Below are 18,399 nucleotides of genomic sequence, written 5' to 3'. Positions count from 1 at the left end.
TGTCTTCCGCGATAGACCACCACCGAGGTGGAGAGCATATCTGGATGACATCCTCATCTTCTCTCCAGATTTGACCTCCCACCGGAGAGACGCCTGCAGGGTCTTCGACCGCCTGCGGGCGAACTCTTTTTGCCAAGCTGGAGAAGTGCCAGTTTGAGCAGGAGTCCTTGCTGTTCCTGGGCTACATCATCTCGGCCCAGGGGTTGGCTATGGATCCGGCCAAACTGCAAGCGGTAATGGACTTGCAGGAACCACACTCACTCAAAGCGGTGCAGCGCTTCCTAGGGTTCGTCAGTTCATACCTCACTTCTCCACACTGGTAGCTCCTTTGGTTGCTCTCACAAAGAAGGGAGCTAATCCTAACGCTTGGTCTGAACAGGTCTCCAAGGCCTTCTCGTCTCAAATGCCATTTTGCTGGCGCTCCCATCTTACACTGTCCCAATCTGGATAAACCATTTATCCTGGAGGTTGATTCCTTTTCTAGAAGGATGCTCAAGGTTGGAAGCATCCCTGCTTCTTCTTCTCTAAGACCTTCTCACCGGCGGAGAAGAATTACTCCATCGGGGACAGGGAGCTGCTAGCAATGAAGTTGGCCTTTTCCGAGTGGAGACATCTCCTGGAAGGAGCCCGGTTTCCCTTTAAGGTGTATACGGACCATAAAAATCTGGTCTATTTACAAACGGCCCAGCGCTTGAACTCTCGTCAAGCTAGGTGGTCGCTCTTCTTCTCCCGCTTCACCTTGCACTCTCTCTCTGGAGAGAAGAACGTCCATGCGGATGCTCTCTCGCACTCGGTGGTCTCAGCGGAGGAAAGGGAGGCTGAGCCATGGTTAATTCTCCCTCCGGAGAGCTTTACAATCATGGCCCCAGTTGCTCTCGAGTCAGTGCCACCGGGCAAGACCTTTGTGCCTCCTCAGCTACGGCCGGAGGCTCTTGCCTGGGTGCACGCGTCCAGGGTGGGTGGTTACTTTGGCAATAAGTGGAGCACAGAACTCCTGGCAAGGTCGTATTGGTGGCCGCACATGGCTCGAGACACTAAGGAATACATACAAGCATGCGTCTCGTGTGCACGGAACAGGTCCTCTAGACAGAGGCCGGCAGGGTATTGTACCCGTTGCCGGTGGCGGATAGATGGTTGGCATGGATTTTGTGGTTGGCCTGCCCAAGTCTGGTGGCAGTACGGTCATCTGGTTGGTCACCGACCATTTTTCTAAAATAGTGCATCTGGTGCCACTCGCACGGTTGCCTTCCGCTCGTGGTCTTGCCACACTGTTCATAAAACATGTATTCCGTCTGCATGGCATGCCGGACAAAATTGTCAGTGATCGAGGTCCCCAGTTCGCGTCCCGGTTTTGGAGGGAGCTCTGCAGCCTACTCAGCATTGAGCTAAACCTGTCCTTCGCTTACCATCCCGAGACGAACGGCTTGGTTGAGAGAGCCAACCAAACCTTGGTCACGTTCCTGCTTTGCAAGAAACCACTCCAGAGGCTAAGTCCTCTCGCCGCGCTACTGGGCATGCCCACGAGACGATCTCCCAGTGGGGATCAGGGGTCACGTGCTCAGGTCCTTGTCCTGATCTGATTGGCCCATCCCAGAGGCCTGGAAAGTCCAGGAAGCGCATGGCTATAAAAGGCCCGCATGGCCGCTCGCCCATGCGCTAGTATAGACATTATTTGCTAGATGTGTGAATGGTGACGGATGTATGATTCTGGTGACTGACTCATTTGAAACCCCTACCCTTGGATATTATGCATGTGGATAGGGAATTAGAGGATAGTCAGCACCAGTCAGTGGCAAGCCATACGCCACTGTGCCTACCGCACCGCTACACTAGCTTCCGATGGTGTCATGCCTCACGGCACTATTGTACAGCGGCAGTAGTTGCCGCCGCGCTGCACTTAGCAGCACTTACTGGCATCCACGGTAGCGACGCTGCACACACAGTAGGTCAAGACGGACACCGACCTCTGCCTTGGGCTGTGTCCTGTGACCATATACCGTGTGTGCACGCCAGCAGAGACCTGTGAAGCTAACAGGCTCGGCGTTTATGCTTTACTGATACTAAAGCGCCTCTGTGAGTTTAACAGAGTCCACTCTGCACACCTCGGCTGACGTTTAACCCGAGCGCAGTATACCGCCATATAGCGAGTCCGCCATTACTCAGCAGCGGTTGTTACACCTACTGCACGGTGGACCCCGGGCAACGAATGCACTTCCTATTTATATTTAGTGCGTTACGCCGTCCCTAACAGGTTTTAGGTTGCTTTTTGTGAATATTTCTATTGATATTGTTTTATTAGAGAGAGTCTCTCTCATCTGTTGTTGTGTCACAAACCTTATGTTGTTTTTAGCCCCAGTAGAAGTCTGCAGCATTTGGGACAATGGTGGCATGGCTAATGAGGTTGCCAACTTGGGCAACTAATGATTGGCATAAGGGATCACGTGCTTTCACTGCCAGAAGAGGCAGCAAGGAAATTGGCAGAGGGGCAGCATTATTGTAGAGCAGCAGAGAATCAGTAGGTCACTCTATATTTTTCCATTTGTAGATCACATTGGGCCAAGATCTTAAAAAAGGTGCTGGACAACTCAAATTATATGATATATTCTGTTGCTTGCCTCCTTGCTTGGCACCTTTCTTTAACATGTTTAAAACACACTGAATCATTACGCCCATATGATATTCAACATATTTGACACAATGTCTGGCAAAATCATTATATAAAAGAAATTGTTATGCTGTAAACTTACCTCTTCCAGAACATTGCAAAGGGGAGCTTCCCTGACACCTTTTTCTGCTCTCGTCTACTGACAGATGGCAGGACCGTGGATGTTCACACTTCCGTCCAGTCCATCCTTCTTTACAATCACAAAATCCACAGTTACATTGCCCATGACCTGCACCGAAAAATCACCATTAGCATTAAACTTAGTGTATGCAAACATAGTAATGTACAAAATGCCACATTAATATATGATATTACATTGATTTATAAAAATGTGTAAAACTACGAAAAAGAGATTTACACGACAAGTATAGATGTGTCTATCTACCATTGCCCAAACTTCATTTAGGACTCTCATATATCACAAAACAAATTCAATATATTATCACTAGAGATGAGCGACTGCCTTTTTTCGGATCGAGTCGGGTTTCACGAAACTCGACTTTCGCAAAAGTCGGGTAGAACGAAATCGGCCGATTATCGTGAAAAGTCGAAGGCCGACTGAAACACGAAACCCAATGCAAGTCAATGGGGAAGCAAAGTCGGCAGGGAGTGGATGACAGGAAACACAACTACAGTGCCCTTTTGAATGCCAAAAACATCAATTCTGATTACTGAAGCTTTTCAAACTTAATTTACTTCATAATACTAGTTACGCACTGAAAAATTGGGGTTATTTGGCTAAATTTGTGGGGGGGTAGGGTTGGCTCCCGGTTTTCATGTGCCCTGAGCCAAAGAGCGCCCCTTTAACACATACCACAACTCATGATGCTCCGATACCGCAGAGAAATAGCGGCATAGTACAATGAAAAATACTTCACTTTTTACATCTCATGACTGATATCCATTTTTAATAGCTCCAAAAACGGACAGTATATTACTCCATACAGTATTATGGCCACCGGATAGTGCGCTATACAGAGTAATGAGGCCCATATATTTATCCATACAGAATCATTGGTCCCATATAATGTTTGAAACAGTATATGATGAGCTCCACATAATGCTACATTATATGTTGGTCCCCATGGATGAAGCTGCACTGTCTTATGGGCCCAAATAATGCTCCATATATAATGGGCCCCATTTCTAATGCTCTAGTGTATAATGGGCCCTGTAAATGCTGCTCCAGTGTCTGATGTCCACTTTTGGAATGCTCCAGTGTATGGTGGGCCCCATATATCATTCTCCAGAGTATAGTGCTCCCCAAAAATTGCTGTCCCAACATTGAAAACAATTAAATAAGTCTCCTCAAATAAGTCTCCTCGCTAGGGAATCCATGTACTAGTCTGGGCGTACAGACGTGATGTCATTGCGCTCTCTGATCAGAATATCACTGTCAGGAAACGCGGAAGACGTCATGGCAGTGGAGCAGGGAGATGTATGTATTTCAACTTTGCAAGTGCTGTGATCCTGAGCAAGCAGGGGGGGGCCCCACTCATTGGCGACGGCACTGGCACAGGGCCCCTCATAGTATGGCGGTGTGTCTGACGGCAGGTGGGCCGAACCTGCACTTTCATCTGCACCTTCCTCTTTGTCACCGTGTAAGGTGGTACAGTATATGGGAAGGGTAACCTGAGTTTCATCAGGGTCAGATTCTGGCTGTGTAGAGTGCGAGGGGAATGTAGAGGTCTGGGTCAATGTACCAGCAGAATCATCTAGCAGTGGCTGGGCATCAGTGCACTTGTGGCGCCCCCAGAAGTACGGTCGCCACAGTGCCATTACCTCCCTCCTAGGGAGTGTGATTTCATGCTTGGGAGCAACGAAGGATCTCTCTAGCAGTTAAACCAACACACAACACATTTCCCTCTCCAGGCCAGCAGGGAGACCTCTGAACCTGACTGCTCAGGAGCTGCTCTCTGTGGTTGGGAGGAGGTAAGATAGGGCAGTCTGTGAAGGGAAGGGGAAGTGTGTGGACGTGAGAAGGGGAGCTGGAGGATGAGCAGAGGTAAGGCTCTCTCCTAGCTGGAGCGCATGGTCCAGATTCCGGTCTCCGAGTTTGTAGGGACACTGACGTTCCTGCAGCCGAAACCAGAGGAAGTAGCAGTTGTAAATGCTCTGTACACAACTAAGGCTCGGAGGCCCCAGCAGCGACGTGTGGGAGCCAGAAGGAAAAGGCTACGGCTGCCTGCCATACCAGAAAGTTCCAAAAGAGAGTCAACAGGGGGAACTTCATTGAACTCAGCACTGCGAGTACCTCAGATAAGCGCTAGAACGGAGGCCACACTACCTATCTGCAGAGAGAAATCCAAATTGGCTTCCAGGCTGACCAACTCCTTCTCCATCTGTACTCTGGGTCCTGGACGGCACTTACCAAGTACAGGTAAAGGAACTGCACGACTGTGTCTGTCATCTTTCTCCTGCGCCTGGCACACGGCTCTGCTACATCCTACACTGCACACCATCTACCAACTCTTTCATCTGCCCTGTGACTACGGCCCTATCTGTGCAGGGCTTCTACATCTTAGCTGCACCACAACATCTGTCCCAGAGAAGCGACACTGCAGTGCTGGTCAATCTAATCAGAAACCACAGGTGGCGTCAAGCATCATTCACCTATAAACGTAATTCACCCCTTTGCATGGATGCCCAGGGCCACGGAACAGGTCACCACCACCGTGACACATCCCTGTGAGACACCGGCCCGGTACCGATTAACCCCACTGCCCTGGCTGGCCACCCACACTCCATGTCAGATTCATCTTGGACTGGGGAATTCACGATTTGACTTGATAACCCAGGCATGGTATGATAGAAAGAGCTACATGGACTAATGTGAAGTTTAGCCTGCTGCATCATTCACTTTGGGTGGGGGTGCAGGACACAAGGAAAGGGGTTCTTCCTGACCAGGAGCCAGCACTTGACAACTCAGTGCTTGCATTTTTTGAAACTTCAGAAGAGGAGGGCATATTTGCTGGAGTCTGTTTCGGCAATGTAAGCCAAAACCAGTTCCTCATGCTCCGGCTTTAAAAGCGGTTAACCTACTCCCAGAAAAGGTAGCCTTCCAGGCGTTCCGGAGCCAGACCATGACGCAGGCTCAACACCTCCTGCCTTAGCTGCTATTGTGCTTTTGCCACTACCAGCAGATGCACCACCACCATCAGCACCAGCTGGCCCCCCCACGCCCAAGTCTGCGGCCTCTTCCACCAAACTTCAAAATTTAGCACAAAATAGACACAAAATAACATCAGATATATGGCACTGTATCAGAAGCGTACAGCTCTATTCAGTCAAAGGATAATTGTCAATCGCCATATATATTCCATCAGTCACACAGAGACGCTCACAGGCTCAGTATGGATTAGACAAGAGTATAAAAAGTAGACAAAGTGTACAGTATCATCAGATATATATAGCATAGTTTAAACATTAACAACGTACGTCTATATATCAGGAGTAGTGTTGAGCCACCCCGCTAGTGTTTTGGTTCGTCGCACAGGAGGCAAGTTCGTCGAATGTTCGTCGAACCACATTGAAAACAATGGCAGGCAAACACAAACACATAGAAAACAATTACAAAACACCTTAAAAGGTGTCCCAAAGCTGAAAAAATGCTCAGAAGACAAAAATTAACATATGGAAAATGACAACTACATTTAGAAAAGAGGTGGAGGAGTAAAAGGAGGAGGTGGAGGAGACACAGATATAGGCTTGTCATGCCCTTATGAAGTCAAGAAAGGCTGGAATAAAAATGTAAAATACAAACCCCCCCAAAAAATTTCTGAAATCGAACACGATCATATACCATCGGACTTCCCACCAATAAATTATGCCAACTGGGGATCGGGCGGCGTTATTCCCACGAACCTCCAAACAGCGTCCATGAAGGCAAAGTGTTTGCTTTCCGGGGGCAGTATGATTGCAAAGCTGAACCTTAAAGGAATGTCCAAAAGGGCACCACCAGGAGTGGAGCCTGAGGCTTAATTGGACTCCACCCGGGAAACCACAACCATGCCACCTCAAGAAAAGATGCACACATTGAAAGTTTTGTCGATTCTGTGTGTGGTGTGGTATGCCCGTTTGTAGCTGTGCTAGCGATTTGTCAGCTTTATTCTGTTAACGAACGAGACTCCGGCATGCCCCCGTGGTACACGTCAAGCTTACTAGAGGGATACCCAAGGCTCTGGCACGCGAGATCGAGCAATAACAGGTCTATCATGGCCTTACATGTCCGGGGCTGCATGCGTGCTACACTGAAAGGACAAGCTTTTGTATAGCTGAACACCGTTAGTGATGGGGATCTGTGATTCCAATTATTCCCCGCGAACGATGATTTCCCAGTAAGTGCAGGTCAACCGCAATTCCTGAATTAGGCCTAACCGGCATTCTTGAAAAAATGCAAAAAATTACGTGTCCAAACCACAGGTGCTGTAGCTTGCTTAACAGCTCAGCAGCCATTCTCAGGCTCAGTATGGATTCGACAAGATTCTAGAAAGTTGACAAAGGGTGCAGTTTCACCGGATAACAGGTCGCTGATCTGTCACATCACAGATCACTGTGACAGATCGCTGATCTGTCACAGTGATCTGTGATGTGACAGATCAGCGATCTGTCACAGAACAGTGATGTCCCACCTGGGACTATTTAATAAAGTGAAAAAAAAATTTAAAAAAAGTGTTAAAATAATTTTAAAAAAATCGCCAAATATATTACAAAAAAAAAAAAAAAATATTCCCCCAAATAAATTCATTTTTAAAAAAAAAAAACAAACAATAAAAGTACACATATTAGGTATCGCCGCGTCCGTAACGACCCGCCCTATAAAACTGTCCCATTAGTTAACCCCTTTAGCGAACCCCTTAAAAAATAAAAATAAAAAACGAAGCAAAAAATAATGATTTATTATCATACCGCCAAACAAAAAGTGTAATAACGCGCGATCAAAAAGACGCATATAAATATCCATGGTACCGCTGAAAACGTCATCTTGTCCCGCAAAAAACGAGCTGCCACACAGCATCATCAGCGAAAAAATAAAAAAGTTATAGCTCACAGAATAAAGCGATGCAAAAATAATTATTTTTTATACAAAATAGTTTTCATTGCATAAAACCGACAAAACATAAAAAAACGACCTAAATGAGGTATCGCTGTAATCGTACTGACCCGAGGAATAAAACCGCTTTATCAATTTTACCGCACGCGGAACGGTGTAAACGCACCCCCCCAAAAGAAATTCATGAAACGCTGGTTTTTGTTCATTCTGCGTCCCAAAAATCGGAATAAAAAGCGATCAAAAAATGTCACGTGCCCAAAAATGGTACCAATAAAAACGTCAACTCGTCCCGCAAAAAATAAGACCTCACATGACTCGGTGGGTCAAAATACGGAAAAATTATAGCTCTCAATATGTGGTGATGCAAAAAATATTTTTACAATAAAAAGCGTCTTTTAGCGTGCGACAGCCGCCAAACATAAAAACCGCCATAAATAGTAAATCAAACCCCCCGTTATCACCCCCTTAGTTAGGGAAAAATAATAAAATAAAAAAAATGTATTTATTTCCATTTTTCCATTAGGGTTAGGGTTGGGCTAGGGTTAGGGCTAGGGTTAGGGCTAGGGCTAGGTTTAGGGCTAGGGCTGAGATTAGGGTTAGGGGTGTGTTGGGGTTCGGGTTGGAGTTAGAATTGGGGGTTTCCACTGTTTGGGCACATCAGGGGCTCTCCAAATGCAACATGGCGTCTGATTTCAAGTCCAGCCAATTCTGAGTTGAAAAAGTCAAATGGTGCTCCTTCCCTTCCAAGCTCTGACATGCGCCCAAACAGTGTTTTACCCCCACATGTAGGGTATCAGCCTACTCAGGACAAATTGCAAAACAATTTTTGGGGTCCAATTTCTCCTGTTACCCTTAGGAAAATAAAAAATTGGGGGCAAAAATATCATTTTTGTGGAAAAAAATGATTTTTTTATTTTCACGTCCGAGCGTTATAAAATTCTGTGAAGCACTTGGGGGTTCAAAGTGCTCACCACACATCTAGATAAGTTCCGTGGGGGGTCTAGTGTCCAAAATGGGGTCACTTGTGGGGAGTTTCAATAGTTTAGGTCCATCAGGGGCTCTCCAAAGGCAACATGACACCCGCAGACCATTCCATCAAAGTCTGCATTCCAAAACATCACTACTTCCCTTCCGAGCCCCGACGTGTGCCCATACAGTAGTTTTCTCCCACATATGGGGTATCAGCATACTCAGGACAAATTGGAAAACAACTTTTGGGGTCCAATTTCTCCTGGTACCCTTGGGAAAATAAAAAAATGGTGACTAAAAGATCACGTTTGTTGAAAAAATACGAATTTTTTTTTTTTCACGCCCGGGCGTTATAAACTTCTGTGAAGCACTGGGGGGTTCAAAGTGCTCACCACACATCTAGATAAGTTCCTTGGGGGGTCTAGTTTACAAAATGGTGTCATTTGTGGGGGGTTTCCACTGTTTAGGTACATCAGGGGTTTTCCAATCGCGACATCGTGTCCGATCTCAATTCCAGCCAAAAACGTCAAATGGCGCTGCTTCCCTTCCGAGCTCTGCCATGCGCCCAAATAGTGGTTTACCCCCACATGTGGGGTATCAGCATACTCAGGACAAATTGCACAATAACTTTTAGGGTCCTGTTACCCTTGGAAAAATAAGAATTGAGGGTGAAAAGATCATTTTTGTGGAAAAAATATGATTTTTTAATTGTACGGCTTCATGTTATAAACTTCTGTGAAGCCCTTGGGGGTTCAAAGTTCTCACCACACATCTAGATAAGTTCCATAGGGGGTCTAGTTTCCAAAATGGTGTCATTTGTGGGGGGTTTCCACTGTTTTGGTACATCAGGGGTTTTCCAATCGCGACATGGTGTCCGATCTCAATTCCAGCCAAAAACGTCAAATGGCGCTGCTTCCCTTCCGAGCTCTGCCATGCGCCCAAATAGTGGTTTACCCCCACATGTGGGGTATCAGCGTACTCAGGACAAATTGCACAATAACTTTTAGGGTCCTGTTACCCTTGGGAAAATAAAAATTGGGATGAAAAGATCATTTTTGTGGAAAAAATATGATTTTTTAATTGTACCGCTGTACGTTATAAACTTCTGTAAAGCCCTTGGGGTTCAAAGTTCTCACCACATATCTAGATAAGTTCCTTGGGGGGTCTAGTTTCCAAAATGGGGTCACTTGTAGGGGGTTTCCACTGTTTAGGTACATCAGGGACTCTCCAAACATGACATGGTGTCCGATCTGAATTCCAGACAATTTTGCATTGAAAAAGTCAAACGGCGCTCCTTCCATTCTGAGCTCTGCCATGCGCCGAAAGAGTCGTTCCCCCCCACATATCAGGTATCAGCGTACTCAGGACAAATTGCACAATAACTTTTGCAGTCCAATTTCTCCTGTTACACTTGGTAAAATAAAAAAAATTGAACCTGAAGTACTTTTTTTGTGAAAAAAAGTTAGATGTTCATTTTTTTTTAAATATTCAAAAAAAATCCTGTGACGCACCTAAAGGGTTAATAAACTTCTTGAATGTGGTTTTGAGCACCTTAAGGGGTGCAGTTTTTAGAATGGTGTCACTTTTGGGTATTTTCTATCATATAGACCCCTCAAAGTGGCTTCAAATGTGATGTGGTCCGTAAAAATAAAATGGTGTTGTAAAAATGAGAAATCGCTGGTCAAATTTTAACCCTTATAACTTCCTAACAAAAAAAAATTTTGGTTCCAAAATTGTGCTGATGTAAAGTAAACATGTGGGAAATGTTAGTTATCTAGTTTTTTGTGTGCCGTATCTCTGTGATTTAAGGGCATAAAATCTGTGATGTGACAGATCAGCGATCTGTCACAGAACAGTGATGTCCCACCTGGGACTATTTAATAAAGTGAAAAAAAAATTTAAAAAAAGTGTTAAAATAATTTTTAAAAAATCGCCAAATATATTACAAAAAAAAAAAAAAAAATATTCCCCCAAATAAATTCATTTTTTAAAAAAAAAAACAAACAATAAAAGTACACATATTAGGTATCGCCGCGTCCGTAACGACCCGCCCTATAAAACTGTCCCATTAGTTAACCGCTTTAGCGAACCCCTTAAAAAATAAAAATAAAAAACGAAGCAAAAAATAATGATTTATTATCATACCGCCAAACAAAAAGTGTAATAACGCGCGATCAAAAAGACGCATATAAATATCCATGGTACCGCTGAAAACGTCATCTTGTCCCACAAAAAACGAGCTGCCACACAGCATCATCAGCGAAAAAATAAAAAAGTTATAGCTCACAGAATAAAGCGATGCAAAAATAATTATTTTTTATATAAAATAGTTTTCATTGCATAAAACCGACAAAACATAAAAAAACGACCTAAATGAGGTATCGCTGTAATCGTACTGACCCGAGGAATAAAACCGCTTTATCAATTTTACCGCACGCGGAACGGTGTAAACGCACCCCCCCCAAAAGAAATTCATGAAACGCTGGTTTTTGTTCATTCTGCGTCCCAAAAATCGGAATAAAAAGCGATCAAAAAATGTCACGTGCCCAAAAATGGTACCAATAAAAACGTCAACTCGTCCCACAAAAAATAAGACCTCACATGACTCGGTGGGTCAAAATACGGAAAAATTATAGCTCTCAATATGTGGTGATGCAAAAAATATTTTTACAATAAAAAGCGTCTTTTAGCGTGCGACAGCCGCCAAACATAAAAACCGCCATAAATAGTAAATCAAACCCCCCGTTATCACCCCCTTAGTTAGGGAAAAATAATAAAATAAAAAAAATGTATTTATTTCCATTTTTCCATTAGGGTTAGGGTTGGGCTAGGGTTAGGGCTAGGGTTAGGGCTAGGGTTAGGGCTAGGGTTAGGGTTAGGGCTAGGGCTGGGTTTAGGGCTAGGGCTGAGATTAGGGTTAGGGGTGTGTTGGGGTTCGGGTTGGAGTTAGAATTGGGGGTTTCCACTGTTTGGGCACATCAGGGGCTCTCCAAATGCAACATAGTCTCTGGTAGGGTGAGCTGGACTTGAGAGCTGCATATGGTGGAACTAGCGGTGGACATGGCGGACTGAGAGAGGGTTGATGATGGTGATGGAGTTGGTGTTCTTTCTGATGGCCTAGATTCAGTCTTTCGTTGCAATAACAGTTTGATTCCCTGACTGATTTGCCCTTGCGACGACAACTCAACATTTGCTGCTGGTGGTGTGCTAACCGGTGGGCTTACAGTGGGGGAAACAATGTAGTGTTGGTGACTACCTTCTTTGGGAGCAGTTGCACATGTGGTACATGAGGTTTGGTAGTCCGTCCACGCTTGCAAGTGCACGGTGGTTAAATGTCTTAGCATGCAACTGGTATTCAAATTTCTCAGATTTTTCCCTCGGCTAAAGGTCTTTGCGCACTTCTTACATATAACCTTTGCCTGATCATTAGGATTTTGTTAAAAAAAAGTGCCACACTGCACTCTTCCTACTATGGAAGACATTTTGAGGCCTTGCACGCTGTGCTATTTTGACCGTCTGGCCAAGCTGTCCTGCAACTCTTTTGGTTTTTGTAACCTGTTTTTGGACTGCTACGGGCCTGCCAGATAACAGCTGTTGTGATGTCGATGCCTGCTGCGGATGCTCCTTCTCCTCTTCTGAGCTATTGGCAGTGGCACGCTCTTCTTCCAATGGATGCCAATCTGGGTCAACAACTGGGTCATCCATCACCTCCTCTTCAATGTCATGTGCACCTTCCTCTGTGTCACCGTGTATGGTGGTATAGTATGCGGGAAGGGGCACCTGAGTTTCATCAGGGTCAGATTCTGCCTCAGTACACTGCGAGGACAATGTAGTGCTCTGAGTGAATGTACCAGCAGAATCATCTAGCAGTGGCTGTGCATCAGTGCACTCCATGTCAGATTCATCTTGGCCTGGGTAATTCACGATTTGACTTGATAACCCAGGCATGGTATGTGAAAACAGCTCCATGGAGAAATCTGTAGTGTGGCCTGCCGCATCCTTCAATTTTGGTTGGGGTGAAGGACACAAGGAAAGGTGTGGTTCATGACCATGAGCCTCCAATGATGACTCAGTGCTTTTATTTTTTAAAACTTCAGAAGAGGAGGCGATAGAGCTGGAGGCTAAGTCAGCAAGGCAAGCCAAATCTTGTTCTTGAAGCTCCGGCTTTAAAAGCGGTTCACCTTCTCCCAGAAAAGGGAGCCTTCGAGGCCTTGTGGAGCCAGATGATGATGCAGGCTCAACACCTCCTGCATTAGGTGCTATTTTGCATTTGCCACTACCAGCAGATCCACCACCAACACCACCACCATCATTACCAGCTACCAACCCCCGCCCACTTCCACGGACTCTTCCACCACACTTCCTCATTTTTGGGGAAAATGTACCCAAAAAACCACCAACTATATAGTACTGTAAAACAAGGTACAAGGTGTATATAGGAGTGGGGAGAATTTGAATCTCTCTAGACTTCAGGACACAGTTGGATTCTGTCAGTCCCTGTTTATATTACACCGCAATGTGACAGGCAGATTCTGGATGGTGTAAGAAAGGTGTATAGAGGACTGTGGAGAATTGGAATCTCTCTAGACTTCAGGACACAGTTGGATTCTGTCAGCCCTGTTTATATTATTATTATACTAAACTGTTTGAAAAATGGACAAACCTATAAGGTGTAGGTCTGTAAGAACGGACAAACTCCTCGACTTTTCCTTACAGAGTCACACACGTAGATAGCTTCAATTTGGCCGTGATAACAGCCGTTACACGGTACTGTGTGAGGAGCATACACCGCTGTACGGTGTGTGAAAAAATGAACGCTCACTACCTCACAGGACAAAACAATACAATTTGGATTGCTTTTAGAAAAGCAGTTTGAACACCAGTGTGCACACAGCAATGCAGCTAGCCTTAAAAGGCAGGCTAATCACCACCAGCGCTGCTGCACAAAAGCAAAAATCTTCACCTTTCACAGCACAGTAACTACAGTGAAAGCGCTATCAGCAGAAGCATTTTTTTTTCTTTTTGCCTTCCTAACGCTCTCCCTACAGAATCAGCAGCTGCAGCAGCTCTCCCTATTCTGAGATCAGCATGAGTAACATGGCGGTCGGCGTCCCCGCCCTTTTATACCCCCTGTGACGCCACACAAAGCAAGCCAATCACTTGCATGCCCTTCTCCAAGATGGTGGTGACCACTGCCTATGTCATAACGTTGCCCACAGTGTCCGTTCTTCCTGATTAGCTGAAAAAGGGCGCTAAAGCATCTTTTGAAACGCGACTTTGGCGCTAAAGTCGCCGACCTCGTGGCCGACCTCACGCTAAGGTCGGGTTTCGTTTCATGAAACCCGACTTTGGCGAAAGTCAGCGACTTTTGAATTTTTTCGACCCGTTTCGCTCAACTCTAATTATCACTATATGGTGACAAAACCATTCATATTATACAAAACCTAGAAAAGAAAATGAAAAAACCCTGCTGTAATTAAATAAGTAAAAAGCAAAAGTGCATTTAAATCATACAGAGTTCTTAGTAATACTGTATTTTATCAAACATAGCATAAAAGCAGTCCCACCATCAACAAGGTGACTCTGTGGTCGGGGCGGTCCTACACTGTCTAATATTAAAAACCTTATCATGTGTCAAAGTTGACGTCTTTATGAATAAGGGCAGACAAGGACCGGGTCCCAACCACCGGACACCAGTCAGGGGAAGCCTTTAAATACAATTTCCAGCTCAGGAGAGGGAGGCCACACCCCAGCTTGCACAGAATGCAAAAATACAAAGAGAAAACACAAAAATTGAGCTTGGTTTGAGTTGGTACACATGCAGCATATAAATGCATGTTCACATGGCCAAAAAGCATACAAAACCTAGAAAAGAAAATGAAGAAAACCCTGCTGTAATTAAATAAGTAAAAATATTAAAAACCTTATCATGTGTCAAAGTTGACGTCTGGGTGAAAAAGGGCATTTAAATTAGACAGTGTAGGACCGCCCCGACCACAGAGTCACCTTGTCGATGGTGGGACGACTTTTATGCTATGTTTGATCAAATACAGTATTACTAAGAACTCTGTATGATTTAAATGCACTTTTGCTTTTTACTTATTTAATTACAGCAGGGTTTTTTTCATTTTCTTTTCTAGGTTTTGCATGCTTTTTGGCCATGTGAACATGCATTTATATGCTGCATGTGTACCAACTCAAACCAAACTCAATTTTTGTGGGTTTTTTTTTTTTTTTACCATTCATATTATGCTGCTCCTGTCATGCCCGCCATGTCTGTTATGCCTGTCATGCCCGCCATGTCTGTTATGCCTGTCATGCTTGCCATGTCTGTTATGCCGCATGACCCTTGGAGCAATGTGCACGCGCACCGAACTATCATGCCCGCCTTGTCTGGTATGCTGCATGACTCCTGGAGCAGTATGCACGTGCGCCACATCTCATGGCTGCCTGCCATTGCCAGTGCGCATGTGTGTTTTACCTCATGGCTATACGCTGTTGCTGTGTGTCCAGCCGTCTCTGCTCTGCCTGCAGCAATCCTCTCTGTGTTCCTGGAGCCCTTGATCATGTGACCTTTCCTATGTTCCACCACTGTCTGATCCAGCTATTCTCTCTATGATCCTTGAGGATCTGAACCGTAAGTCTTTCCCTGGTCCTGACCCGGAAGTGCAGGTGCTAATGCCCTATATTAGACAGCCCCTTCCTATGGTCGGGGCCTGAGTATCGTGTTGCTTCCCTGCATGGCTGCTTGGTCTGTTTGGTCGCTCCCTGTATTCTGTGCCCCTGCACTCTGCCCTGTAGTGCTTCTCTGCACATGCTCTGTGCTTGTATTCTGCCTCATGTCTCATGCCATGTCTTGTGTTGTCTTTTGTGCCATCTTTTGTCTCTGTGATGCTTGGACTTGTAGCCCTTCCTGTGTCCTCTGCCTTTGCCTGCTTTGCACAGCGCAGCGCACGCCAAAATCCTACTAGTGCACGGCCAGCGCACGATCTGCGCACCCTATGCTAAAGATACTAAAGATAAGGTGCGCAGATCGCAAGCGTCCATGTCCGATAGTAGGCGGCGATGACCGGATGGGGCTGGCAGGGAGCTGGCAGGGGGCGGGGCTTAGCGGCGCCGTGCGCTGCGTCGAATAAACGCTAGTGTGAAACTAGCCTTATGGGCTTGTGGAACGTACTAAATAATATAAGATAGTACAGAGGTGCGTTCGCAGCCTGGGGTCCACCATGCAGAGATGTTAACTGCTGCTTGGTAATAGTGGAGTACTAACTAGACACCAGCGGGTTAACCGCTGACTCGGTGTGTACAGGAGCAAACTCAGTTAACTCACTGAGCCGCTGGAACAAGTGCGAGAGCCTGTTTATCCATACAGGACTCAGCAGGAGAGCGCTAGAGCTGAGACACAGGACTCTGCCCCAAGGACACAGGGTTAGAACCCCTCTAGTCCCACTAGCGCTCAGCACTGCACAGCGATGCATGGACAAACACTAATAGAATGATGTGCCCTGTTAGCAGTCACAGGGTGCAGTTGCACGTTGCTTACAGCACAATGTACAGCGCAGCTCTGGCGGATGCCACTAACCAGCCTAAGCTCAGGACTGGAAAGCGCTCTAAGGGATGCTGCAGTACCTGCAGTATCGAAGTGCCTAAGGTAGAGTGGCGCACTCTGGCGCTAGCATGTGTGAGGAGCTGGGAGCATTGCACCGCTAGGCAGTGCCACAACTCAGCGCTGACTCAAGGCTCTAAACCCTACCCACATGCGTATCAAAGGGAAGGGGTTTCATAATGAGTCATTCAGCGGTTCACAAGTATCCATCATCACACACATCACTACCAATTACTTGTCTATACTAGCGCATGGCCGTGCGGCCATGCGACTCTTTTATAGCAGCATCCTTCTGGGACCTTCCTAGTGGTCCAATGGGAGCAGCAATAGGACCTGAGCATGTGACCTCAGACCTCCAATGAGAGGACACGGGCATGCTCAGTGGGCCGAAAGAAGGACTTAGTCCCAGGAGCTACTCGCTGCTTGCTAATGCAGGTTACTGTAGCTGAACCCTGATTGGCAGCAGTAACCAAGCCAGCAGTAGTTGACTGAGCAAGATGCTGGGAATGACGTCTTTGCTGAGCAGGCTCCTCTGTGGCCTGAGAGGAATGGGAAACCACAGAAGGCAAGGTCGGGATTCCTCCTGTGCAGAAGCATGAACCCAACGCCTAACAACATGTCACTTCTTTCAGCGTTGTTTCAGTGTTTTTCACCCATTGAATAGAAAACTGCATCGTATTTGTCGCAGTTTCTTTCCTGTCAAGCACTCAGGATTTGCTGCAGAAAAAAACACAGCAAAAACACCCAGTGTGAACTTAGCTTTATGCCAGCTAATTCAATAAGAATCCTGAAGTGCTGTGCACATGATCAGTAACTTTCCTTGAGTATTTGCAGTGCTTTTTTCTGCAGCATGTCAATTCTTTGTGCGTATTTTTAGCGTTTTTCACCAGTTGACTTCAATTGAGTCAGTCAAATCCGCAGTAAAAACGCAAGTATAAAAATGTTTGCGGATTTGCTGAGTTTTTGCTTGCAAGAGAGCTTTCTCAGGCAGCGGTGGTGACATAAATGAGATCACAGGGGTTCATCAGCTGATGAACTCTTAGCGCAGCTCAGCGATACACACTGCAGAAGTGATTACACACTCCTGTCCTTGACTGCTCTCAAGGTCATCAGGATCATTGTGGGACATTATGGATTATCTCTTCACTTCGGACAGGTGAGGAATATGGTTGTTTATTATTTTAACTCATTTACAGGAGACTTTGGCTTCAATGGATTAGGCGTTCGGTGAGTATGGTTTAATTTAGATTCAATAAAGGAGTCTGTGTCATTAATTCAAATAGAGGACTTTATTCTGTGTGTGTGTTTATTTATATCACTGTGGGGTTAGTAATGGGGAAGTCTTATAGACGCCTCTCCATTACAAACCTCTGGGCTTGATGTCACATGACATAACATAGGTGACATCAACCCCCAAATCATTACCCCACTTGCCACCGCTACAGGGCTGAGAGCCATTCCCAGATTATTAATATTAACCTGCAGCTGTTTGCCTAGCCTTTACTGATTAGATTTCATAGGGGGACCTTATGAAAGTTTTTTTCTGGGGACTCCTGTAAACTAGCCAGTAAAGGCTAAGCAAACAGCTGTGAGATGATATTATAGCCTGGGAATCATTATGACTATTGGCTCCTTCCCAGAATATTAACAGCAACCCTCAGCCATTGGTTCTTCCTCTGCTGGTTATTAGCCTGTTTGGTTACAGCCTATGTTGGTTCATTCTATTAATGTTCCTACATAGGCTGGTGACAATGTGTGTGTATATATATATGTGTTAATTTAACTCTTTACTTACCGGTTTAGTAATGAAGGTGTCTGACTGACACCTCTTCATTTCTAAACCTAGAGCTTGGTGTCAGTGAAAGCTGGAGACACCAAGCCCTAATCCCATTCCCCTGCATCAGAATGAAAAATAATTTTTTGAACCAAGAAATTGCAATCACAATAATTTTTTTTAAATATCTTTGTTTAGCTAAAAAAGCATCCCTTGCTGTACAAAAACGCATGCAAAAATCAAATACCAAACCGTGGCAAGAATGCGGAAAAATGCACACTTTTGCCACAGCTTTTTTGCTGCCAAGAAATGGAGAAACCTTGCAGAAATTT

At 45.4% G+C, this 18,399-nt stretch overlaps 1 protein-coding gene across 3 annotated transcripts in view; it reads right to left on the bottom strand.

Annotated features, from left to right (window-relative positions):
• ITGBL1 (integrin subunit beta like 1) overlaps positions 1 to 18,399 on the bottom strand; it is a 601,277-nt gene that overhangs the window by 273,046 nt on the left and 309,832 nt on the right. For all 3 annotated transcript variants that reach the window (XM_073569513.1, XM_073569514.1, XM_073569512.1), the window contains one exon: positions 2,748 to 2,894. In XM_073569513.1, coding sequence (XP_073425614.1) covers positions 2,748 to 2,894 — 147 coding nt within the window. The remainder of the gene's footprint in view (positions 1 to 2,747; positions 2,895 to 18,399) is intronic.

Source organism: Dendrobates tinctorius, unplaced genomic scaffold (genome assembly GCF_039654945.1).
Source record: "Dendrobates tinctorius isolate UK_male_01 unplaced genomic scaffold, ASM3965494v1 ptg000026l, whole genome shotgun sequence".
Lineage (NCBI taxonomy): Eukaryota > Metazoa > Chordata > Amphibia > Anura > Dendrobatidae > Dendrobates > Dendrobates tinctorius.
Note: the sequence above shows the minus strand (reverse complement) of the source record. Positions and strands in the feature narration are given on the sequence as shown.